We start from the raw sequence: 26,555 nt of genomic DNA, 5'->3' as shown, positions 1-26,555 counted from the left end.
AGGAGTCCCTTGTTCTATCTTTGCAAACTGCACAAAGGGACAATAGGTTAAACGACAACCTCACAAGTCGAAATGACAGACCAAATGCTTTCGCTCATACATGAATGTGCAGGAATGTGTGACCAGAACACTGGCTGCTGGTGTTTGGAGTTTGAACACGTGCACCCCAGTGAAACTATGGATAGTGAAAAGACAGAGAGAGACACACACACATGCTGGCCCTTATCCCAGATCTTTGGGCAGCAAAGCAAATGACACCTGCATTCAAGCTTTTTTGAACTTGGGTTGAGAAGACTATTCATTCATTTAGGCCCACCATATGCCATAGAGTATGGCATGATTGTAGAATTAAGAGGTAACACACTTTTCATTGCAAATACATGTTCTTTGAGAAATAATTTTGACAAAAGACCTCAGGAGATTTGACTTTTTTAGGTATCACTCTCCAGGGGTAGAGAATGTTAAAGCCTAACAAAGAACCCTACAGTTAGAAAAGATGAGATTACAGAGACTTGATTTACCTGGCAGGGCCAAAATCTGTGATGGACTCAGTTTGTCCTGTAGGAAATCAGGTCACAGCTGAAGCATATCCATGAAGCCAGACTAGTCATTCCTTAACCTAACCAGAATCAGATATTTGTCTCTCTCATGCAACACAGATGCTGATCTGTTGCACAGTGCAGTTTACATTCAATAGGCAACTTTAGAAGAACAAGTTAATATTTGTATTTTTGTTAAAGGTCTAAAAAAACACACGGTTGATATAGTCCTATTTTAGTTAGGAAAATCTATTTTTATCCTCTTTGTGCCTCTAAATTACCTTTAGTCTTGCAGGTCGAACAGTATGTCATTGTTTCATGACAGCCAAAGAAAACATAGGCCTATCGGTGGGATCCTCGAATCTGTGATAGCCTAGGCCTACTTGGGACTCTTCAGTATGATATTATTAAATAGAGTCAAATGTATTACTTTAGATAAGGTCAACTCAAGTGTAGACATGTAAAATGTGCTACTAAAAAATATTCACTGTAGCTACCTAGGTGAGTCACCGTCTAAAAAAGGGAAAAAAAGAAAGACGTCTGTAAGTTCATGACACCCCCTAGTGACAGTGCTAGGAAATGCCCTAATTTACCAGGTCATTCTGTATTCGGGTTACCGGTGGATCATTAGCTTAAGTATGGGCTAGTGACAATTCCTTAAGGTATAAAAACAAAAAATGGCAGTCAGTGCTGTCAGTGATGATATTTGGTTCACGAATGCAGCTAATAGTTAATCACATTGCATTAAATGAAGTGATGCAAACTGAAAGTAATGTATCCATGGAAACACGGGCTGGTTGAGTGCGTGTTGTAGGCTATATCAACCTGTACGGACGCCCTCAGGGCTGTTCAGCTAGCACAGCTCTGTTCAGTGTCCTGAACTTTGAAAACATATTACATAACTCAAAGCTATTCATAAATGTTCAGCATTAATAGATCTCATACTGTTAGGAAACATGCATGTAGGCTGCAGTAGCCTAGTTTATGAGGGGGTCAAATGTAAAAACGTGTGTGTGTGTGTGTGTGTGTGTGTGCACATGTTTATGTGTCCAGTGAGAAATGTGTGTAATGTGAGAAAGCAAGCTATTATAACTATATGCTATTCAAAATGCCAAAAGGCTTAGATCAGTATCAAGAATAGGCCTACAGCCTACAGAGAAAGAAAATGACTCGTGGTAATGGTATTTTTGTCGATTTATTATGAATCCGTGTTTTAGTGGTAGACAATATTCAGGAACTGATATGGACTCAGTCAGTAGGAATCAGAAGTGGACAACTCCCATCTGTTTTGAAAATATATAATGTGTTATCCTTAGTCTTTATCCAGTGTAATGTAACACTAAAGATACAAGATATAGGCCTATTTAGCACTTTATTTTTCATAACACAAATTTGCCGTTGTAGTCAATGTGAACAGCTATGTCTCAGGAAAGTGACTTCATGTGTTTGTTTGCCAGAACGCACCTGAATTATCCCATCTGGATCACTATTTGTCTCTTAACACCGATACAGCCTGTTCAGCCTCAGGATATCATTGCTACTCATCTGACTGGCCTCACCAAACGATACATTGGGATTGGGGATGGGCTCCATGGTGGGCAGGCCGTTCTTAGAGAAGGCATACCTGAAACATATAGCATTAGAGACAGCAAACAAACAAACAAACAAACAGATGAATGAATGAATGAATGAATGAATGAATGAATGAATCAGGAAACTGTGGCAATGACTGGAAATTATAGCATGTAAGAGATGTATTGACCTGTGATACTGCATGACAGAGTTGTAGTCATATGGAGTATTCTGGTTCAGAGTGTTGATCTTGTTGAAATTGTGCTGCATGGCTGTATAGGAAATGTAAGGAAGAAAAAAATCAGCATGGTGTGTAATTAAGGCAAGCCATTGGCCTAATGTTTGCCATGGAGAAGTGATTGCAATCTGCCAACATTTGAGAGCAACCTAAGAGCTGGCACTCCTGATATACAGTATTGATATTGACATAGTTACATTTTAAGATTTTGTTTTATACTGTGCATCAAAAGTGATTTAACATCAAAGGTACGGTATTTTAATGGAATACATCTAATGATAATAATATGCATGATGGGATGGAAAGAGCATATCAACGAGAGATGAATAGCCTACAATATTCAACATTCTGCAGAAGGACTCGGATGTAGCTGTCACGGTCGCTGCGGGTTTGCTCGTGGTTGAAGCCCAGAGCGTGCAGCAGCTCGTGCTGTACAGTGTTGTGGTAGATGCAGCCTGATCGACTCAGAGACACCGTCTGACCATTGCCAGTACGACCCACATAAGAGTAACATCTGAGAAAGATTAGGGAAGAAATTACATCACATTTAGCAGACACTTTTTGTCCAAAGTGATTTACGTCAACCATATTACAAGGGATTACATTGTCCCCAGAGCAACTTGGGGTTAAGTGCCTTGCTCAGGGACACAACTGTGGAAGCCAGGAATTGAACCAACAACTTTCAGGCTACTGCATGCTAGTCCAGCTCAAAGCTTTCATCTCCCTTGTGGCATGTCAAATATTCGCTGACCACATCACAAACTCTTCCAACATTGTACACAAGGACGTATCCCTTAACAACCGACATCAGTGACATTTACCTAAACTTTGACCTAACGTACATGAAGGTGCCAACCTCCTTATTGAAGATGCCAGCTCCATCTCGGTTCCCCCTCTATCCAAACAAGCACGTAGGCCCAATCACGTTGAGAAAGAATGTCACAAATGCTAAACATCTTTCATCATCCCAATTTCTGTTCACTCATACACTTCTGAATAACTTGCTCACAAACAAAAGTAAAAGAGCACATGAGTAAAACATACAGAACACACATATGGTTTTCTTGCAGACAGATCTGAAAGGTTATAATATCCTCCAGTTAGCCTACCCGTTGAGAGACTGGATGTAGATATAATCTCTCTGGTTGTTCCAGGGAACAAAACGGATGCAGGTAGAGCTGGAGAAGGACTGCAGACCACGCTCAATGACGGACAGCTCTCTAGAGGCTGAAAAGAGTACCAAAAGGAGTGGTGGTCAGGGGCCACATCCCCCACAAAGGGGATGTCTTTTCTTGGTAATATAGGTGCGTCTCAAAAAATTAGATTGCTTCTCAAGTTGACATTTCTGTATTATAAATAGTTTATTCTAATATTTTGAAATGCTGGCTTTTTGATTTCCATGAGCTGTAAACTGAAATCATCAAGATTAGAATAATCATGATTAATACAAAAAAGGCTTGAAGTATTTCACATTATATGAATCTAGATTATATGAAAGTTTAACTTTTTGAAATAAATTGTTTGACAGGGTTTTCGGCAGGAGGACCCAAGCGTAAGACTCAATGCAGGCAGAATCTTCAGACAAACACATTTATTGACTTACAGACAGACAGACAGACAGACAGATTCCAACAAGACGAGAGAGACGATCCGACAGAGAACAAAGGCAAGCACAAGACTTAAATACAAGACGAATTACAGGCAATGAGGACATAACAGGACACAGGTGACAAACATCAAACAGGAGAGCAGGAAGTCCAAATAAGGCAAGGGGTGGGGACATGCAGACAGGACAGGAAAATGGAAACATTACTGTAAGCACATGGCACAAGGGAAACTGGACACAAACACAAGGTAAAACACAGAATGGCCACTAGGGTGGCACAAACACATTCAGTCCCTGCAGGATCATAACATTATGGGGGGGAAATGAACTTTTCCAAGATATTCAAATTGTTTGAGATGCACCTGTGCCAAGAATACTCACAGTACTGGTTTGCGATCACATAAGGCACGTAGACGTATCCATCAGAATACTTTGGCCACATGCACCCGTAGGAAGTACAGGGGTCAGCGTTCTTCGCGGCCTCAGATGCATAGGCAATATCATCCACCACCAAAGGCTCCTCTGGCCCACGCACTTACACACAAACAAAACCTGTCGTCACTACAAGTCTAGTGCAATATTTACTTTCTGTGTAGTTTTTAATTTTGTATGTTTTTAATATGTTTGACACCATAAATCCCTCCTCAAAGGAAATATCTCACCAACGTTCCTGTTGGCTCTATACAGTCTTCCAGACACAGAGGTGTCCTCAATGCCAACTTCCTCTAGGGGAAATCATTACAAAAATAACCGTATGACTCACAATATTTACATAAACCGATCTTGTTATGGTATGTTTGTATTATATTGGGTATTATAGAATGTATGACATACAAGGAACTTACGCATATAAGGGCCAGTGTGAGAAGGCAAAAAGATAGATATGTTGAATGAAATAGATGAAAACATCAACAACAGGCACTTACGGAAACTCACACAATATATGAACATGAAATACAGTGCACACTACGGATATGCATTCACACACACACACACACACACACACACACACACACACACACACACACACACGCACACACACACACACACACACACACACACACACACACACACACACACGCACACACACACACACACACACACACATATATAATATTTATGACAACAAACCTCAGCCCAGGTGGAAGATATCAGGGCAAAAACCCCAATAATAAGTTTGAGAGGAAACATTTCCAGCTGCAATCTACAGGGATATCAGATAGTGTAATTACACAATTATAACACAAATTAAAAAATATGACAATAGAGAAAATAGTGTAAATATAAATCCTAATTGGATATGCTGCAATCAGATGCGCAACACAAGATTGTAGCTCACCTGTCACCCAACTAACAGAGAAATACCTAAAATTGCTGTTAGTATTCGCTTTATATAGAGAATTTGTAATGGAGCTAGATAAAACCAAAACGTCAAGATATGGTTTGATATCTAAATGAGAACTGTGAGGTGTGACATGTGCCTGTTTCTCACTGAAATTAAACACCTGGGAAATGAAACCTTGAAATGTGGCCTTCTATCACTAAAAAGAGGTTATTGATACAGCTGGTTTTAAACAGCATGTACTTTGATTAAGTTACACCATCATGTAAACAATGTCATGAGTGTTTTCAGCTGGAGGTTGCTTCAACTTCGCTGTAACAAGAATTGTAATAGAAAATCATTCCTGCCCACTGCCATATTTACAATAGCTCCTCTTTGTGAGAGGAGAATCATATTCTTAGAGACAATATACAGTACAATTTTACAATCACTTGCACAGAGAATTGTATTGTATTGTATATATGTTTATGTTTACCAGTATATATGTGTGATATATGTTTATATCATTAATTGATGCTGTAACACCATAATTTCCCTTTGGGGAGGAATAAAGTAATCTATCTATCTATCTATCTATCTATCTATCTATCTATCTATCTATCATATATCTATCTATCTATCTATCTATCATCTATCTATCTATCTATCTATCTATATATCTATTTATCATATATCTATATATCTATCTATCTATCTATCTTTCTATCTATCTATCTATCTATCTATCTATCATATATCTATCGTTTATGAACAAGATAGTCAAATGGCTTTGTCATGTTTTCATTATGACAGTTCTCTCAGTGTTTTCCAATGCAAAAAAAGGTCAGAACTCGGTGACACTACCTGAACATGCTCAAGACAGCACTATACAGTACTTGTACAGCCATTTGAAAACTACAGTAAAGTTACACATTGCTGTAGTTAGGTGAGTAAGTGAGTACAAGACACTGAATGCATACATTTTTACTGTATGCTCTTTACAATTCTACAGCACTGTGACATAATTTGATAACTAGTTCAACAATTCAGTCGCTTTGGTGCTTTTTTCAGACTATTAGTACAACCTCCACAACATTTAGTCATTTATGCACATCATAGTAGCAATTTCTCCTTCCTCTGAACAAATTGCAAATACTTTTGGACATGTATCAGTTGCTTTCATACAATTCTCTGCTGTTTTTTAACATTATCATTTGCTTATGTCATGTCAGTCAAAATTAACTATACTTATGAATGCTGAATAGTCGTTCCCAATAAAACTAATAGTTCTGACCTTTTTTTGCATTGGAAAACACTGAGAGAACTGTCATGACATGACAAAGCCATTTGACTATCTTGTTCATAAACGATGGTGTCAAGACTTCTCATTTTGATGAAACTGACAGTTTCATTGACATGAATACCTGCTTTTGAGGAATGGACTATCCATTTTGAGCAAGTGACGTGCTTTTGCAGGTCATCCACTAGGTTTTGCAGTTTGCACTAATTGTTTTGAGAATTGCACTAACGTTAATAGTGATGTGAGAAAAGCACCAAAGCAACTGAGAAAAACTGTAATACCATCGGTGTGGGGGTGGGGCTATCTGTGGAAACCCGTGCTTTTGTCTGTCAGAGCTAGACTTGGTGCAATTGGATGCTTCTGCAGAGGTACGGATGTCCCTGTCATTGGTGGATCTTGAACATGAGATGATGAAAGAGAACTACTGATTGCACTTTTATCTGGCATGTAAAATAATTAATCATTTAGCAAAACAGCACATTACTATTTTCAGTTAAGGATGTGATCTTTTAAAAAAAAGTCTGTTTCATCAATAAAAATGAGATCTTGATTTGTTTCTACATTGTTTAATTTCAGCATTAATGATAGCTCATGAACACTAGAACAAGTCTGACAAGTGCCACTATGGGGCAATAGAGAGAGAATTCCAACTCATTTGAATGGGAAAAAAGTATGCAATTGCAGATAATTTGCCTCATGTTTAGCCCTATATTGTATGTGTGCCTGCGAGATGAACAAGTAACATACAATATTCAAAGCACTTGCTGTAACAGTTAAACAATCCAGGGGAAATATCTGTAGGATTTTCAGAATTTCCCCGTAGTAAAGACAATAACACAAACTTTCAGCAACAAAATGTTTTTATTTTGGGTACCAGCACAGTTTATTATGATGTCATTCATTTCAAATTATTCTGCCTAAATAAACATCACTGGCAGTTTTCTTTCAAAACATTCTGACGTATTGACTCAAGGACGGTCTCCTTTTTTCATACATTTGTAGAGCCTGTTCAGCCTGAGGATGTCATTCTCACTCATCTCTCTTGCTTTTCCAATCTCTACGTTGGGGTCAGGAATAGGCACCATAGTGGGCTCTTTGTTCATTGAAAAGGCAGTTCTGAAAAAAGACAACATAACACAATCATTGCCATTACATGTGCAAAGTTCAGTAAAACTCCAAAGTATAGTATATATTCCACATTTTGTTTTTTGTCCGAGCTACCATTCTGATTTTTATAAAACTTGGTGGGGATGGATGAAAGAATGGACCATTCAATTGTGTACTGTTGAGGCCAAGCTAACACACATTTTTTACTTAGCTGATTCAGTTGTTGTGGTGTGCAGAGTGCTTAGATGCACATTACCAGTGATTCACTGCAAATAGCTTCATTAGCATAAGCGTTAATCTAATTTTCACCCTAGCACAAATGACCATCTGACATCATTTCAGTAACAACACAGGGGAACGTGTGAACGAGTAAGTCGGCTAAAATCACTGTTTCATTCTGTTTGGATTATAAAAGCAAAGTGATTACTATTAGTTTGGTCAAGGGTACAACAGTGGTATCAAAGAGGTACTAGAGGGCCTTATACCGGGCCCCTTGATGTCAAAACTAGATCTGAGGGTGAATCCCAGGGTAAAAAAGTGAAAAGAGTACAGAATTAGGGAAAGCAATATATTGCCTTACCCCTGTTACCATTGCAAAATACGGCAGAGTAAAACAGCTGCATAGTTTGAGGACGACCTGGCCTCATGTCTAGAGGTCACACTTGTACGCACCTGTGGTAATGCATGACAGAGTTGTAGTCATAAGGAGTTTCCTGGTTCAGAGTTTCAATCTTGTCAAAGTTGTATGCCATCACTGTTAATAACAGCACACAGGAAGAGAAAAGTAAGCAAGCTCTGGTGGAAACAGACTGCATATTGTTGAACTGCTGTCAAATGTGTTGTATATTGCAGTGGCTTGTGCTTCAAGATGCTAGTACTATACTAATGCAATAGCACATGTAGGTTACATACTGGGCTCGATGTTCTCATAGAGGATTTTGATGTGGTTGTCCCGGTCACTGCGGGTCTGCTCGTGGTTGAAACCCAGAGCGTGCAGCAGCTCGTGCTGGACGGTGTGGTGGTAGACGCAGCCCTGGCGATTCAGAGAGAGACTCTGCTCCTGACCTCGGCGCCCCACATGGGAATAACACCTACAGTCCACCAGCAGAATATGTGAGCAGTTACATTGTGGTTTGTATCATTAAAACATGATGTGAGGTTAAAACATTAAAACCAATATTCTTTTCTGTTCATTTGTGTTCCATTGTTTATGAAAGATTCTACAATAGTATAGTACACAGTGATTTGTTTGAGCGATGGAAACACACATAGGGCCTTATCATGACAGTCTAAAACGTATGGTCATTGGCGAATATTTTAAACAAATTTCGGGGTTTGTCCAGTTCATATTGGATGTGGTTTAGTTATGAAACGTCTGGCAAATGGCGCAAGAAGGTGAGCCTTATGTTTCTTAATCAGACATGGGTCATTCTGATCTGAATATGTCATTCCCTTTAACAGCGTGCGCAACTTCAAACAATGCATCGGTATTTTGATAGTCAGCGGTGCATTTGAAGGAATCTGCTTGCGAGAAAACTTAGACAACGTGCCAGATCCCTCCTCAGGTCATTATAGTTGCCATTCCTCTTGGCGCGCTGCTCAAAAAAAGAGACGTGCAAACTAAGAATTTAAACGTTGCGCCAGGAAAATAACCTGTTTTCTGCCATGCCCCAGGTCGAAAGTAGGGCCCATGTAGTTGAGTGATTATGCTAGGCAGGGCCAGGGGCATTTACCCATTGAGAGACAGGATGTGGATCCAGGCTCTCTGATTAGTCCTTGGAATAAATCTGATACAGGATACACTTGCAATAGACTGCAGTGCACGCAAAATCACAGACTCCTCTCGATCAGCTGTAATAATAATACAAAAAAATCATTATTCTTTAAAAATATGATCACAGTATTTTGTTGACATTATATCGATATCATTAGTGGTTATAAGAGCAATAGCAATTAGTCATTACATTGCATGCCAAAAATGGCTAATTGTTCATGGAAAAGTGAAAGATAGAAAGAAAAAAGCATGTTAAACTTACAGTAATGATCATGGATTTTGTAAGGTACGTAGACATTCCCATCCCCTGACTTGGGCCACATGCAGCCAGAGGTTGTGCAGGGGTCAGCATTTCTCTCGTACTCCTCCTCCGAACCGTAGGCGATGTCATCAATCACAAAAGGCTCATCTGTGCCTCGCACTAAAAGATAGGATGTTGTGGAATATTAAGTATTTTGGTTTAAATGATTCGGTGTCAATTACTTTAACTTTCAGCCGAGGTGCCCCCAACACCGGAAAGTATTATGTGTCTTACCAACATTTTTGTTTGCTTTCTCAATGATCTCAGAAACGGAAAGATCCACGTCCTCGGGAGCCTCTGTTGTAAAGTTTGTGATTAGCATTATAGTTATCACATCATGTCCTTCTACTGAACAATTAGAAATGTATGTCGTGTGTGATCAAGTTATTAAGACCTTATGTAAATAACTTACATGATTTCATGGTTTCATGAACACCAATCACATTGTGGACAGAAGAAGAAAACATACTTGAGTCAGTCACTGAAAGCTATTGTAACACACACACACACACACACACACACACACACACACACACACACACACACACACACACACACACAAACAAACTTACAGAGACATAGACAGACAAACATGTGCACACACACACCCACACAACACACAATGACTGAACAATGAGTGACTAACCTCAGCTCTAATGGAAGACACCAACAGAAGGGCCAAAAGACCAAGGCTGATTTTCCATGCAGCCATGTGGAGCACTTGATGAAGAGAAGTGAAATAACATTATTCCCATTTTGGGGGACAAATAAACAACACAAAACGTATTTGTGTGTGTGTCTGTGTGTGTGTGTGTGTGTGTGTGTATGTGTGTGTGTGTGTGTGTGTGTGTGTGTGTGTGTGTGCGTGTGTGTGTATGTGTGTGTGTGTGTCAAATACAAAATCCTTTTTCAATGAACCAACATGGATTATACTCACTCACCCTCTTGGAATACTAGCAGGAATGTGTCAGACAGAGACATGTAGACAGCTTTATCTAACGCATGTCATGATGTCACCGGAAACATAATGTAATAACACCATGTGGGATGGCTTTTTTTTTCATAAAGTAACTTTAGATATCACGATAATAGTGTTTCTGTGTATGGTCATGTGTCTGTTCTCTCATGGGTTTCTCTTCCCACAGATATGGGCAAAAAGGCAAAATCAACAGTGTTGACACAGCTGGCTCATGGGGACATTTTCTAAATCTAAACCTTACCCAGTAGCCTGTATCTTACACAGGTTTTTCTCGATCGCTTTAATGCTTTATGGCTCAACTCTGACATCCCGTTTTCAAAACAATTAGCACACAGATCTCAACAGAAGCACAAAATGATACATTTTGCTTGAAAAAGACTCAGAAACACCCTCAAAACATTTGAAACATGCAGCAAAAGCACATTTTGACTTCAAACAAGACAACTTGTCGTCAAATCACTGTGTGCTTTCAATCAATCATTACACAATGGATATCAAAATACAAAGCATAGTTTTCAATATGAAGAATTTCAGCCTTAATTTTTGATATGTTTGTGCCATTTATTGTTCATTTTTCTGGTGTCAGACTAAATGTATTGAATAAAATGTAAAATGTAAATATATTCATGGCTCTCAAGACACATTTGATACATTGAACTACAACTTGTAATTTTTCATTGAAATAAACCTATAGTAAACACCTGGACTTGTCAGTCTTTTTCCACCAAAAAGGTAAAACTTTAGGCCTTCGATCCATGCTTGCAAATAGCAGAAGTCATCTCTTGCAAATGATTTACTGTAACACATTTTCATTGGTTTAACTCATGTTTCACATCCTTTTTAACACCATTTACAGTTTTTTTCAGTCGCTAACAAGCGTTTGTCCAACCAGTTGTCACATTTTCAAAACTCTAACTACTGTTAGCACAGCATCGGCCTTTTGTGGCCATACCATTCACACATTTCATGTCGTTTTCACACGATATGCAGTCAGTGAACACATTTCCACAATGCTTACATTTTCTTAACAAACAAGCTATACCTCCCAACAAATTTATGGATTGTTTTTGCAGTATTTACGAATGTTAACACACAACATCCCACAATAGCAAAGACAATATTCCAAATCTTAGAAACAGTATAAAAACCTCTGCTTCTGCAATGATATCAGTTCAAAAACAATATATCTCAGCTGATAATAAACAAACAATTGAATAATTGACACACAACTGATTTATGTTGGGTAAATTGGGCCAACCACAGCTGATTCCAGTCTGGCTTAGACTCAGTGGCAGAGGTTATTTTTTCTATTACATTGACACTTATACAGTAAAAGGAGGACTTTGAGGTAGAAACAGAAAAAGAAAAAGACAAACACCGTAATGTCTGGACGAGGAAGAGGAAGAGCAAGGGGCCCAGGGAGAAGAGCAGGCCCAGTGAGAGGTGCAGGAGCAGGGTCAGGGAGAAGAGCAGGCCCAGTGAGAGGTGCAGGAGCAGGGTCAGGGAGAAGAGCAGGCCCAGTGAGAGGTGCAGGAGCAGGGTCAGGGAGAAGAGCAGGCCCAGTGAGAGGTGCAGGAGCAGTGAGAGATGCAGTGAGAGATGCAAGAGCAGTGAGAGGAGCAGGGTCAGGGAGAAGAGCAGGCCCAAGGAGAGGGCAAGGTAGAGGTGTAAGAATGCGTGGTGGTGGCATTCCAAAGGCTGCAAGAACAGTTGTCAGTAATGAAATTCGTGCCACTATCATTGACCATGTAATCAATGCGATGTTGATGAAAACATGTGGCCTAACCCCTAAGATCGCAGAGATTAGATACAGTAATTTTGTGCTTTTTTTTTAGTTCCCCCCCTTTTTATCTGGCTTTTTTGCTGTTGTTTTTTTTGTTCAGAATGCTCTTGTGTGTTTCATGGATATTTTGTTCACTATGAGCAATACTGTAAAACCTTTTCTGTTCTATCATGGATATTTTGTTCACTATGAGCAATACTGTAAAACCTTTTCTGTTCTATCATACTGTAAACAGTATTTCTACTGTACCTCCTGTAGTAAACAGTATAAAGGGAAAAAAATGATTTGCTTTTTACTGGAATGCTTTTGGATGTAACATAACATTTAGACATACAGTTCCCAACAAAGAAATTTAGTGTAAAAATGGCATGCAAATACCTGTAAAACTGAAACATAAAAGTCTATGCAGTTTTTGTAATGTCAACAATAGCCAGTATTTTGAAACCTGGTGTACTTTGATTGACTGCATGTACCTTGTGAAGTGAAAAGTGTTATTCTTTGACAGAATAATTTCATTTTGAGTCAGATTACCAGTGTTTTGGTAAAGTTAGTGTGTGCAGAGAAAGGTGCGAGTCTGTGTTAAGAGTTTAGAAAAAGTATCTGAAGTATGGGTAAGCGCTTGTAACACAGTATTCTTAGAAAGATTGGAGTAACTCTGTGAAACAAATGAAAAGCACAGCTAATAGATATTGCTTGCAAACTAATGAACTTGTAATGTCAATCTCCTTCTTCAATTAGCAATCATTCATTATTCTTAAGAGATACCATGTCTGGTCCGAGTTACTATTGGCAAGTATAAATCTAAGGCACATTTGTAAAGAAAGTACTGTATTGCCTATTTGATGAAGAAACAAAAGTCTAGTTGTTTACTGTAGGTCTATTTCACTAAGAAAATAACAAGCTGTAGTTCAGTGAAATGTGTAGGTAGATAGATAGATAGATAGATAGATAGATAGATAGATAGATAGATACTTTATTGATCCCCAGGGGAAATTCAAGGTGCTTACTGTATGTCTTACATGCCAATGGCAGTTACATCTTGGGAGAAATTAATAAAATGTTTATACAAAAATGAAAAATAAATGGCACAGACAGCAAAAATGAAGACAGAAACACCTCATTTTGAGAACAGTGTTTTGCATTTCGTTGTGCAGTGTGTAATGATTGATTGAAAGTTAACAGTGATTTGACTACAAGTTGTGTTGTTTGAAGGCAAAATTTGCCAGTCATTCTGTTTAGACCTGTGTGTTAACTGTTTTGACAATGTGATGACAGAGTTGATGCAAGCAGTAAAGCGATCAAGAACAACTGTAATCTAATAGAACTTGGGGTGTATGAGAACTGTTTAAAATGTTTTGAAAAAAGATGTGAAACGTGTTAAACCAATGAAACAGTGTTAACACGTTTGCAAGATCACTTCTGCTGTGCTGAGAAGGTGAAGCTCAAGATCAAGCAGATCCCAGTTTCATTAAGTGCATCTCAGCAATCGAGAAAAAATATAGTGCGATATGAATTGCCTACTCTGCATATCTGAATTGATCATTGCAATGAAAAACTTAATCACATAATCAGTAAGTGCATGCAGTCAGCCAAAAGCAGAGCAATTACACTATGTCAAATATGAAATAATAACTTTGTCAAATAAAGTTCTCATGTGCTGTTTACAGCATAATTGCAGGTAGATGAATGGTTATGTGGGAAAACAAATATGTTGAGTTTCACCTTCAACTAGGGCTGAACAATTTGGAGAAAATACAGTATCTAATTGCAGACAGATTTTGTGATTATACAAGTTTAGTTCAATATTCACTTGACTAGGCAATAACATATATTTAGAGATGACTGAAATATTACTTCTTGGGCAAAAACAGCACTAAGCTGCTTCATGTTGCGTCATGGAGAAGCAAAATACTCTCAAATAATCGTGAGATGAAAGCTACACGATTAATGGCAACCTTCGATTTGCTAATTGCATTAGTTTAAATTGTGATTTTGATTAAAAAATTATTGATGTTAAAGTAGGTATGGGGTGTATAAAGATCATGTTCAGTTATGATAAAGCAGGTGCAAGATAATGTTCAGTTATGATAAAGCAGGTGTATACAGATCACGGGCCATGTGATATGGTAGAAAAAGAGATGGGATTGTGAAAAGAAAATTTCTTAATGAATGAATGAATAAATGAATGAATGAATGAATAAAGAGTAAAGGGGGGAAGAATGAACTCAAAAGTAAGGAAAGGACACGGCTGTCACTTGAGGGGGCAGCCGTGGCCTACTGGTTAGCGTTTTGTATTTGTAACTGGAGGGCTGCCGGATTGAACCCCCGACCAGTAGGCACGGCTGAAGTGCCCTTGAGCAAGGCACCTAACCCCTCACTGCTCCCCGAGCGCCGCTGTTGTTGCAGGCAGCTCACTGTGTAGGGATTAGTGTGTGCTTCATCTCACTGTGTGTTCACTGTGTGCTGAGTGTGTTTCACTGATTCACGGATTGGGATAAATGCAGAGACCAAATTTCCCTCACGGGATCAAAAGAGTATATATACTTACTATACTTATACTTTGCTCCTCATCCTCCAGGGAATGGACCGGTCTTGTCTTGGGAGGAGGCAATAAGCAATCATATAAAACTCAGATTGCTGGTGCATAAAGAATTTAGTGAAAATGTAATAAAACTAATAATATAATGTTTTATTTTGAACCTTAAAAGGTGTGGATCAGAGATAATATTACATTCATGATTTTCACCAGTACTAAATGAAACGAAAGTGGGGAAAATAACGAATTTAGTGAAAATGTCATAAAACTAATGTTTTATTTTGAACCTTAAAAGGTGTGGATCTGAAATAATATTACATTCATGATTCACTAGTACTAGGTGAGGTCTGTAGGTGATTAACAAACATCATTTACACACCAATAATCTTATTTAATATAGAAGCAAAAAATGAGCATGAATTTTCCACAAGTCTTTTTATTGTGACAACAGTGGCAGAGTATCAGCAACATAACTTGTGGACTGAAGGATTTCCTCCTCTTTTCCTGTTCAAAACAATACATACACACACACACACACACACACACACACACACACACACACACACACACACACACACACACACACATACAAACACACACAAACACATACTCACACACACACACACACACACACACACACACACACACACACACACACACACACACACACAAACACACAGTATTACTGCACCATGATGAAGACATCACATTGGGATCATATTTCAGGACATTACTCGAGTATGTCATTATGTTCACAGTAAAAGTACATTGGACTTACTGGTCCATTAACACTGGTAGAGCCTGTTCACTCTGAGGATGTCATTCTTGCTCATTTCAGTGGCGGTTCCAAATGGCACATTTGGGTCAGGATAAGGCTGCATGGTGGGCTGGTTATTGTTAGAGAAGGCGTACCTGAAATCCACCACACAATCCATTAGCTGTACAGTTACACATGGTAATGGAATGATAGACTCTTCTTCAATCATGACAGAATTCTTTGCTGATTGGCAATGCCTATTGAATTAATTATAGAGATACTTAAAATGACAGAAACTGAAAATGGACTTACTTGTGATATTGCATCACAGAGTTGTAATCATATGGGGTGTTCTGGTTCAAGGTAGCGATCTTGTCAAAAGCATACTCCAGGCCTATTATAAACATAGAATGAGAGAGCAAGAGAAATTTGCTGAATCATTGTATCACAAATGATGAAAGTGCTAAGCTGTTACCACTTCTAGTACACATTTAATACACATTGATGAACTATGTCATGACCACTAACTTCAGATAACAGAAAGAAATAACAAATTTTGACTCAAGAGAGCAACAGCAAGAGTGCTGCTGGTGTCGCTCAAGTTACTGGTTCTCTTGGGAGGGAAACATGGTAGTTTGGAAAACAATGGAAAAATTATATATCAAAAATGTACTTCACATAAACATCCAGATCCAGGCACCCAAGTGGATTGGAATGGTAAAATGGCAAAAACCAACACTGACGCGCATTAGCTTGTGCCTCTTCTCAGGGTGTGAAGAAGGCCAAGCCGATACACATCCGTGTTGGTTTTTAAATGGTTTTAGGTCAATAAAATAGAGACTTTTCACCATTCCAATCCACCTGGATCTGGATTTTTTATTCCAATTATTTTTATTCGACTCAACTTGATGCTTTATCTTCCAAATGTCATCTAAATCTCTTTTTTGGTGTTTTATGATAGTTCCACATGGGTTTGTATAGTTGTTTAAATGAAGCAGGTAATGATAGGAGATCCTTTGGCGAGCCCTTACCAGATTGCACATTTTGCAGAAGGACTCTGATGTACTGGTCCCGGTCACTGCGACACTGCTCATGGTTGAAGCCCAGAGCGTGCAGCAGCTCGTGCTGGACAGTGTTGTGGTAGATGCAGCCCTGACGACTCAGAGAGACCACCTGAGCGTTGTAAGTGCGGCCCACGTAGGAGTAACACCTGCCACAGAACCAGAACAGCATTTTAACGCCATTTTAATTGACATTTACATTTACAGTTTATTCAAAGCGACTTACAGCAATAGAATAACATTTTAGCTATTAACATTAAGCATATTAACATTTAAGGTAGGCCTACAGTAGGTACAATAAATTCAGTCACAAATACAAAAGACTCTTGTGCTTGTATCCTTGAGACTTTAAATGAAGATCTATCAAAATGATTGGTCTCTCTTTAACACCCATTTATACCCATTGTTAGACTGGATGTTGAGGTAATCTCTCTGGTTAGTTCTGGGGAAAAAACGGATGCAAGTAGAGCTGGAAAAGGACTGCAGACCACGCTCAATAACGGCCAGCTCACGAGATGCTGTCAGGGCACAGACATCAAATATATATATACAGTATATATATATATATATATATATACATATATATATATATATATATATATATATATATATATGTATGTATCAGAGAATCTTAGGAACAAATATTGTGAGTAGCATGTATGGTGTATTACCCTGATACAGTTAAGAGGTAGGCTTACTGTAATGATTAGCGATCACATAAGGCACATAGACTTTCCCATCGGTGGATTTTGGCCACAGACATCCCCCGGGCCTGGAGGTGCAGGGGTCCGCGTTCCTCTCCCGCTCAGAGACATATGCGATGTCGTCTACAACAAAGGGCTCATCTGCTCCGCGCACTGAAGGGTTGAAAAAAGACGTGTTTGATTTCAATAAAACGTTTGAGAGAGGGCTTCTTTCCAAGACAAAATATAGCCCACTTGTTACTTCATCAGCCATTCTGGATTATTGGTCTGGCCAGTACTCCAACAACAACAATAAAGAACAACCAATGGATAACAATAACACCTGAGAGATCATTTTGTAGGACCATTTATGAAATACCTTACCGACATTACTGTTTGCTTTTTCAAGAATCTCTGACACAGAGAGGTTTTGCTCTATCTCCTCTGAAATTAAATAAAATAAGAGTCAAAACCTGTTAACTGAGTCTAAGTCTGACATAGAGGATGTTAAGGGCAGCGCAAAGGCCACTTACTTGATTTTCAGAGCATCATAATGGGTTGTGGGGCAGGCACAGAGCACAGAAACAAACATGAGTCATCATTCAGAGTTCAGTGTCAAAATTGACATTGGCATATACACACACACACACACACACACACACACACACACACACACACACACACACACACACAAACAAACAACTTACCTCAGCATAGGTAAAAGAAATCAGGGCGAAAAGCCAAAATGTGACTCTTAGTGACAACATTTCAAGCAGCAATCTGAAAGAAAATAAGGTCATATAACGTACTATCATATCTATGTATTTTACATTATTTGAAATAAACCTTGTGGAACATACCTTTGACCTGAAACAAAGCAACATGTTTTCCATTTTACTTTATATAGTGTAGATAAAATGTGGGACCACACCTCCTATGATTGGAATGGTGAAAAGTCTCTATTTTATTGAACTACGTGTGCAGCTTACAGTAAGTCCACCTCTTTTCTGCCATAGGTAGACCTACATGTATGCACATGCTTGATTCTCACATGAAAAGGTCACTAAAAATAGGCTAACTAAATAATAGCTAATCAGGCAAGTGTTCACAGTCACACAAGGCCCATATAAGACCCATAGATTATATTCTTTGCTCTGCTCCTTGTGATTGGTTTAATGAATAACATAACATTAACACATCCTTAACTTCTTAACAATTCTTAATAAAAATGTAATTCTTCCAACAAAATTATACACACATGCACCATTTGAATTACTCTTTCAAATCAGTAGCAACACACTGAAAACTGTGATCTTTACTATATATATTGTAATTTTTTTAGACAGTCTTTTGTGAAACTCAAGAATAGAAATGCTCCAGAAATGAGATTTAATTTTTGAACAAAGTCTCAAATGTATAGAAACCGTGTGTAGTGTTTAACAATAAGTGTGTTGCAGAATTGCAAACAAAGGGCAAAGCAGAAAATGTGTTTAGGTTACACATGCGTTTAAGGTATGGTTACAACAACTTTGGGTTTTGAGGCGTTGGTAAAAGCATTCATTTCAGTGTGTAAGCAATGGGCAAAAACTGTATATGAGGTAATGGGGTTATGGTGACATGTTTACTGTAAAGAATTGAATGATATAGATTTTGTGTGTAATTGAAAAAAAACTGTAGCATGTAAAGGTCTGGTCTTATGTGTCATGTTTAGTCCGGATATTCTTGTACTCTAAATTATCGTCTAATCCTACTTGAACAATATTTTAGAAAAAAAATGAAACATACACTATATCCTAGGAAACCTTGTTTTGTCAAATGTGTTTTGCATTGAGTACATTAGTGTGCAACTGATTCAAACATAATCAGATCATATAAATCAACAGTGTTGACACAGCTGGCTCATGGGGACATTTTCTAAATCTAAACCTTTCCCAGTAGCCTGTATCTTACACAGGTTTTTCTCGATCGCTTTAATGCTTTATGGCTCAACTCTGACATCCGTTTTCAAAACAATTAGCACACAGATCTCAACAGAAGCACAAAATGATACATTTAGCTTGAAAAAGACTCAGAAACACTCTCAAAACATTTGAAACATGCAGCAAAAGCACATTTTGACTTCAAACAAGACAACTTGTCGTCAAATCACTGTGTTCTTTCAATCAATCATTACACAATGGATATCAAAATACAAAGCATAGTTTTCAATATGAAGAATTTCAGCCTTAATTTTTGATATGTTTGTGCCATTTATTGTTCATTTTTCTGGTGTCAGACTAAATGTATTGAATAAAATGTAAAATGTAAATATATTCATGGCTCTCAAGAAGTACCTGTCAATGACATGTAAGACTAATAAGCACCTATAGACAAGACACATTTGATACATTGAACTACAACTTGTAATTTTTCATTGAAATAAACCTATAGTAAACACCTGGACTTGTCAGTCTTTTTCCACCAAAAAGGTAAAACTTTAGGCCTTCGATCCATGCTTGCAAATAGCAGAAGTCATCTCTTGCAAATGATTTACTGTAACACATTTTCATTGGTTTAACTCATGTTTCACATCCTTTTTAACACCATTTAACACAGTATTCTTAAAAAGATTGGAGTAACTCTGTGAAACAAATGGAAAGCACAGCTAATAGATATTGCTTGCAAACTAATGAACTTGTAATGTCAATCTCCTTCTTCAATTAGCAATCATTGATTATTTTTAAGAGATACCATGTCTGTTATGTGTTACTATTGGCAAGTATAAATCTAAGGCAAAGAAAGTACTGTATTGCCTATTTGATGAAGAAAACAGTACAAAAGTTGACAAAAGTCTAGTTGTTTACTGTAGGTCTATTTCACTAAGAAAATGACAAGCTGTAGTTCAGTGAAATGTGTAGGTAGATAGATAGATATATAGATAGATAGATAGATAGATAGATAGATAGATACTTTATTGAATTCAAGGTGCTTACTGTAAGTCTTACATGCCAATGGCAGTTACATCTTGGGAGAAATGAATACAATTTTTATACAAAAATGAAAAATAAATGGCACAGACAGCAAAAATGAAGACAGAAACACCTCATTTTGAGAACAGTGTTTTGCATTTCGTTGTGCAGTGTGTAATGGTTTATTGAAAGTGAACAGTGATTTGACTACAAGTTGTGTTGTTTGAAGGCAAAATTTGCTTTTGCTGCATGTTTTAAATGTTTTGAGAGTGTTAGAGTCTTTTGCAAGCAAAATGTGTAATTTGGCTAGTCATTCTGTTTAGACCTGTGTGTTAACTGTTTTGACAATGTGATGTCAGAGTTGATGCAAGCAGTAAAGCGATCAAGAAAAACTGTAATCTAATAGTGTATGAGAACTGTGTTAAATTTTTTGAAAAAAGATGTGAAACGTGTTAAACCAATGAAACAGTGTTAACACGTTTGCAAGATCACTTCTGCTGTGCTGAGAAGGTGAAGCTCAAGATCAAGCAGATCCCAGTTTCATTAAGTGCATCTCAGCAATCGAGAAAAAACATAGTGCGATATGAATTGCCTACTCTGCATATCTGAATTGATCATTGCAATGAAAAACTTAATCACATAATCAGTAAGTGCATGCGTCAGCCAAAAGCAGAGCAATTACACTATGTCAAATATTTGGAGAAAATACAGTATCTAATATCAGACAGATTTTGTGATTATACAAGTTTAGTTCAATATTCACTTGACTAGGCTATAACATATATTTAGAAATTACTGAAATATTACTTCTTGGGCAAAAACAGCACTAAGCTGCTTCATGTTGCGTCATGGAGAAGCAAAATACTCTCAAATAATCGTGAGATGAAAGCTACACGATTAATGGCAACCTTCGATTTGCTAATTGCATTAGTTTAAATTGTGATTTTGAATAAAAAATGATTGATGTTAAAGTAGGTATGAGGTGTATAAAGATCATGTTCAGTTATGATAAAGCAGGTGCAAGATCATGTTCAGTTATGATAAAGCAGGTGTATACAGATCACGGGCCATGTGATATGGTAGAAAAAGAGATGGGATTGTGAAAAGAACATGGCTTAATGAATGAATGAATGAATGAATGAATGAATGAATTAATGAATTAATGAATGAATGAATAAAGAATAAAGGGGGGAAGAATGAACTCAAAGGTAAGGAAAGGACACGGCTGTCACTTGAGGGGGCAGCCGTGGCCTACTGGTTAGCGCTTTGGATTTGTAACTGGAGGGCTGCCGGATTGAACCCCGACCAGTAGGCACGGCTGAAGTGCCCTTGAGCAAGGCACCTAACCCCTCACTGCTCCCCGAGCGCCGCTGTTGTTGCAGGCAGCTCACTGTGTAGGGATTAGTGTGTGCTTCATCTCACTGTGTGTTCACTGTGTGCTGAGTGTGTTTCACTGATTCACGGATTGGGATAAATGCAGAGTAATGGTAATGCATTTCCCTCACGGGATCAAAAGAGTATATATACTTACTATACTTATACTTTGCTCCTCATCCTCCAGGGAATGGACCGGTCTTGTCTTGGGAGGAGGCAATAAGCAATCATATAAAACTCAGATTGCTGGTGCATAAAGAATTTAGTGAAAATGTAATAAAACTAATAATATAATGTTTTATTTTGAACCTTAAAAGGTGTGGATCAGAGATAATATTACATTCATGATTTTCACCAGTACTAAATGAAACGAAAGTGGGGAAAATAACGAATTTAGTGAAAATGTCATAAAACTAATGTTTTATTTTGAACCTTAAAAGGTGTGGATCTGAAATAATATTACATTCATGATTCACTAGTACTAGGTGAGTTCTGTAGGTGATTAACAAACATCATTTACACACCAATAATCTTATTTAATATAGAAGCAAAAAATGAGCATGAATTTTCCACAAGTCTTTTTATTGTGACAACAGTGGCGTATCAGCAACATAACTTGTGGACTGAAGGATTTCCTCCTCTTTTCCTGTTCAAAACAATACATACACACACACACACACACACACACACACACACACACACACACACACACACACACACACACACACACACACACAAACACACAGTATTACTGCACCATGATGAAGACATCACATTGGGATCATATTTCAGGACATTACTCGAGTATGTCATTATGCTCACAGTAAAAGTACATTGGACTTACTGGTCCATTAACACTGGTAGAGCCTGTTCACTCTGAGGATGTCATTCTTGCTCATTTCAGTGGCGGTTCCAAATGGCACATTTGGGTCAGGATAAGGCTGCATGGTGGGCTGGTTATTCTTAGAGAAGGCGTACCTGAAATCCACCACACAATCCATTAGCTGTACAGTTACACATGGTAATGGAATGATAGACTCTTCTTCAATCATGACAGAATTCTTTGCTGATTGGCAATGCCTATTGAATTAATTATAGAGATACTTAAAATGACAGAAACTGAAAATGGACTTACTTGTGATATTGCATCACAGAGTTGTAATCATATGGGGTGTTCTGGTTCAAGGTAGCGATCTTGTCAAAAGCATACTCCAGGCCTATTTAAAACATAGAATGAGAGAGCAAGAGAAATTTGCTGAATCATTTATCACAAATGATGAAAGTGCTAAGCTGTTACCACTTCTAGTACACATTTAATACACATTGATGAACTATGTCATGACCACTAACTTCAGACAACAGAAAGAAATAACAAATTTTGACTCAAGAGAGCAACAGCAAGAGTGCTGCTGGTGTCGCTCAAGTTACTGGTTCTCTTGGGAGGGAAACATGGTAGTTTGGAAAACAATGGAAAAATTATATATCAAAAATGTACTTCACATAAACATCCAGATCCAGGCACCCAAGTGGATTGGAATGGTAAAATGGCGCACTGACGCGCATTAGCTTGTGCCTCTTCTCAGGGTGTGAAGGCCAAGCCGATACACATCCGTGTTGGTTTTTAAATGGTTTTAGGTCAATAAAATAGAGACTTTTCACCATTCCAATCCACCTGGATCTGGATTTTTTATTCCAATTATTTTTATTCGACTCAACTTGATGCTTTATCTTCCAAATGTCATCTAAATCTCTTTTTTGGTGTTTTATGATAGTTCCACATGGGTTTGTATAGTTGTTTAAATGAAGCAGGTAATGATAGGAGATCCTTTGGCGAGCCCTTACCAGATTGCACATTTTGCAGAAGGACTCTGATGTACTGGTCCCGGTCACTGCGACACTGCTCATGGTTGAAGCCCAGAGCGTGCAGCAGCTCGTGCTGGACAGTGTTGTGGTAGATGCAGCCCTGACGACTCAGAGAGACCACCTGAGCGTTGTAAGTGCGGCCCACGTAGGAGTAACACCTGCCACAGAACCAGAACAGCATTTTAACGCCATTTTAATTGACATTTACATTTACAGTTATTCATTTAGCGGGAGCGTTTATTCAAAGCGACTTACAGCAATAGAATAACATTTTAGCTATTAACATTAAGCATATTAACATTTAAGGTAGGCCTACAGTAGGTACAATAAATTCAGTCACAAATACAAAAGACTCTTGTGCTTGTATCCTTGAGACTTTAAATGAAGATATCAAAATGATTGGTCTCTCTTTAACATATTGGCCATTTATACCCATTGTTAGACTGGATGTTGAGGTAATCTCTCTGGTTAGTTCTGGGGAAAAAACGGATGCAAGTAGAGCTGGAAAAGGACTGCAGACCACGCTCAATAACGGCCAGCTCACGAGATGCTGTCAGGGCACAGATATCAAATATACAGTATATATATATATATATATATAATATATATATATATATATATATATATATATATATATATATATATATATATATATATATATATATGTATCAGAGAATCTTAGGAACATATATTGTGAGTAGCATGTATGGTGTACTACCCTGATACAGTTAAGAGGTAGGCTTACTGTAATGATTAGCGATCACATAAGGCACATAGACTTTCCCATCGGTGGATTTTGGCCACAGACATCCCCCGGGCCTGGAGGTGCAGGGGTCCGCGTTTCTCTCCCGCTCAGAGACATATGCGATGTCGTCTACAACAAAGGGCTCATCTGCTCCGCGCACTGAAGGGTTGAAAAAGACGTGTTTGATTTCAATAAAACGTTTGAGAGAGGGCTTCTTTCCAAGACAAAATATAGCCCACTTGTTACTTCATCAGACATTCTGGATTATTGGTCTGGCCAGTACTCCAACAACAACAATAAAGAACAACCAATGGATAACAATAACACCTGAAAGATCATTTTGTAGGACCATTTATGAAATACCTTACCGACATTACTGTTTGCTTTTTCAAGAATCTCTGACACAGAGAGGTTTTCCTCTATCTCCTCTGAAATTAAATAAAATAAGAGTCAAAACCTGTTAACTGAATCTAAGTCTGACATAGAGGTTGTTAAGGGCAGCGCAAAGGCCACTTACTTGATTTTCAGAGCATCATAATGGGTTGTGGGGCAGTAAACCCGACCCCAGGATAGGCACAGAGCACAGAAACAAACATGAGTCATCATTCAGAGTTCAGTGTCAAAATTGACATTGGCACATACACACACACACACACACACACACACACACACACACACACACACACACACACACACACACACACACACACACACAAACAAACAACTTACCTCAGCATAGGTAAAAGAAATCAGGGCGAAAAGCCAAAATGTGACTCTTAGTGACAACATTTCAAGCAGCAATCTGAAAGAAAATAAGGTCATATAACGTACTATCATATCTATGTATTTTACATTATTTAAGAATAAACCTTGTGGAACTTTTCTGAAATGCAAAAATAAGATGCAGATCTTTTCCGATTTTAAATATTCAATATCACTGACAGTTTGCTTGAGACAATTGTAACACATACCTTGGACCTGAAACAAAGCAACATGTTTTCCATTTTACTTTATATAGTGTAGCTAAATCTGGGACCACACCTCCTATGATTGGAATGGTGAAAAGTCTCTATTTTATTGAGCTACGTGTGCAACTTAAGTCCACCTCTTTTCTGCCATAGAACTACATGTATGCACATGCTTGATTCTCACAGAAAAGGTCACTAAAAATAGGCTAACTAAATAATAGCTAATCAGGCAAGTGTTCACAGTCACACAAGGCCCATATAAGACCCATAGATTATATTCTTTGCTCTGCTCCTTGTGATTGGTTTAATGAATAACATAACATTAACACATCCTTAACTTCCTTAACAATTCTTAATAAAAATGTAATTCTTCCAACAAAATTATACACACATGCACCATTTGAATTACTCTTTCAAATCAGTAGCAACACACTGAAAACTGTGATCTTTACTATATATATTGTATTTTTTTTAGACAGTCTTTTGTGAAATAGAAATGCTCCAGAAATGAAATTTCATTTTTGAACAAAGTGTCAAATGTATAGAAACCGTGTGTAGTGTTTAACAATAAGTGTGTTGCAGAATTGCAAACAAAGGGCAAAGCAGAAAATGTGTTTAGGTTACACATGCGTTTAAGGTATGGTTACAACAACTTTGGGTTTTGAGGCTTTGGTAAAAGCATTCATTTCAGTGTGTAAGCAATGGGCAAAAACGGTATATGAGGTAATGGGGTTATAGTGACATGTTTACTGTAAAGAATTGAATGATATAGATTTTGTGTGTAATTGAAAAAAAAACTGTAGCATGTAAAGGTCTGGTCTTATGTGTCATGTTTAGTCAGGATATTCTTGTACTCTAAATTATCCTCTAATCCTACTTGAACTATATTTTAGGAAAAAAATGAAACATACACTATATCCTAGGAAACCCTGTTTTGTCAAATGTGTTTTGCATTGAGTACATTAGTGTGTAACTGATTCAATAATCAGATCATATGATGGATGTGTTTGTGACATGACAACAAAATAGAGTTTTGATAAATAATTGTATAGTTTTGAATGAAGTGTTTCATTTTGCAAAGAGTTTAGGGATTATGCTAA

General features: G+C 37.9%; 4 protein-coding genes across 4 annotated transcripts; all 4 read right to left on the bottom strand.

Annotated features, from left to right (window-relative positions):
- Window positions 1-1,715: 1,715 nt before the first annotated feature.
- Window positions 1,716-5,155, bottom strand: LOC143140678 (high choriolytic enzyme 2-like). Its single transcript, XM_076301726.1, has 8 exons — window positions 5,087-5,155; window positions 4,618-4,678; window positions 4,337-4,489; window positions 3,459-3,576; window positions 2,685-2,863; window positions 2,302-2,383; window positions 2,004-2,163; window positions 1,716-1,822 (listed from the first exon to the last, which is right to left on the bottom strand). Exons 1-7 carry the CDS (start codon window positions 5,144-5,146, stop codon window positions 2,037-2,039), a joined length of 780 nt encoding a protein of 259 aa, XP_076157841.1. The 5' UTR covers window positions 5,147-5,155; the 3' UTR covers window positions 1,716-1,822; window positions 2,004-2,036.
- Window positions 5,156-7,544: 2,389 nt separating this feature from the next.
- LOC143138558 (high choriolytic enzyme 1-like) lies at window positions 7,545-10,080 on the bottom strand. Its single transcript, XM_076299005.1, has 6 exons — window positions 9,993-10,080; window positions 9,720-9,878; window positions 9,417-9,534; window positions 8,596-8,774; window positions 8,356-8,437; window positions 7,545-7,692 (listed from the first exon to the last, which is right to left on the bottom strand). The coding sequence occupies exons 1-6, from the start codon at window positions 10,078-10,080 to the stop codon at window positions 7,545-7,547; spliced, it is 774 nt and encodes a 257-aa protein (XP_076155120.1).
- Window positions 10,081-15,841: 5,761 nt separating this feature from the next.
- On the bottom strand, window positions 15,842-19,903 carry LOC143138548 (hatching enzyme 1.2-like). The gene is made up of 7 exons (XM_076298995.1): window positions 19,891-19,903; window positions 17,942-18,001; window positions 17,573-17,731; window positions 17,275-17,392; window positions 16,845-17,023; window positions 16,126-16,207; window positions 15,842-15,968 (listed from the first exon to the last, which is right to left on the bottom strand). The coding sequence occupies exons 1-7, from the start codon at window positions 19,901-19,903 to the stop codon at window positions 15,842-15,844; spliced, it is 738 nt and encodes a 245-aa protein (XP_076155110.1).
- A 2,827-nt stretch (window positions 19,904-22,730) lies between these two features.
- LOC143140671 (hatching enzyme 1.2-like) lies at window positions 22,731-25,276 on the bottom strand. Its single transcript, XM_076301715.1, has 7 exons — window positions 25,217-25,276; window positions 24,856-24,904; window positions 24,488-24,646; window positions 24,175-24,292; window positions 23,722-23,900; window positions 23,015-23,096; window positions 22,731-22,857 (listed from the first exon to the last, which is right to left on the bottom strand). The coding sequence occupies exons 1-7, from the start codon at window positions 25,274-25,276 to the stop codon at window positions 22,731-22,733; spliced, it is 774 nt and encodes a 257-aa protein (XP_076157830.1).
- Between the last annotated feature and the right edge of the window lie 1,279 nt (window positions 25,277-26,555).

The sequence above is a fragment of the Alosa pseudoharengus genome, unplaced genomic scaffold, assembly GCF_046254945.1.
Source record: "Alosa pseudoharengus isolate Yale_2024_CS ecotype anadromous, Long Island Sound unplaced genomic scaffold, YU_APseudo_1.1 YU_APseudo_1.1_scf_10, whole genome shotgun sequence".
Lineage (NCBI taxonomy): Eukaryota > Metazoa > Chordata > Actinopteri > Clupeiformes > Clupeidae > Alosa > Alosa pseudoharengus.
This window is presented reverse-complemented; position numbering and strand designations above follow the sequence as displayed.

Bases quoted from the DNA above. Each gene is read 5' to 3' on its own strand.
- LOC143138548 (XM_076298995.1), bottom strand. The intron at 17,393-17,572 runs GTAAGCCTACCT...GTGCCCTGACAG, and splicing joins TGTGATCGCTAATCATTACA to CATCTCGTGAGCTGGCCGTT. The intron at 16,208-16,844 runs GTAAGGGCTCGC...TGTTTATAATAG, and splicing joins TCTGCAAAATGTGCAATCTG to GCCTGGAGTATGCTTTTGAC.
- LOC143140678 (XM_076301726.1), bottom strand. From the start codon at position 5,146: ATGTTTCCTCTCAAACTTATTATTGGGGTTTTTGCCCTGATATCTTCC. The intron at 2,864-3,458 runs GTAGGCTAACTG...AATCTTTCTCAG, and splicing joins TACATCCAGTCTCTCAACGG to ATGTTACTCTTATGTGGGTC. The intron at 2,384-2,684 runs GTAGGCTATTCA...TTTCCTATACAG, and splicing joins TCTGCAGAATGTTGAATATT to CCATGCAGCACAATTTCAAC.
- LOC143138558 (XM_076299005.1), bottom strand. From the start codon at position 10,080: ATGCTAATCACAAACTTTACAACAGAGGCTCCCGAGGACGTGGATCTT. The intron at 8,438-8,595 runs GTATGTAACCTA...TGTTATTAACAG, and splicing joins CTATGAGAACATCGAGCCCA to TGATGGCATACAACTTTGAC. The intron at 7,693-8,355 runs GTGCGTACAAGT...GTCTTTTTTCAG, and splicing joins TCTGTCATGCATTACCACAG to AACTGCCTTTTCAATGAACA.
- LOC143140671 (XM_076301715.1), bottom strand. From the start codon at position 25,276: ATGTTGTCACTAAGAGTCACATTTTGGCTTTTCGCCCTGATTTCTTTT. The intron at 24,647-24,855 runs GTAAGGTATTTC...TCAACCCTTCAG, and splicing joins AAAAGCAAACAGTAATGTCG to TGCGCGGAGCAGATGAGCCC. The intron at 23,097-23,721 runs GTAAGGGCTCGC...TGTTTTAAATAG, and splicing joins TCTGCAAAATGTGCAATCTG to GCCTGGAGTATGCTTTTGAC.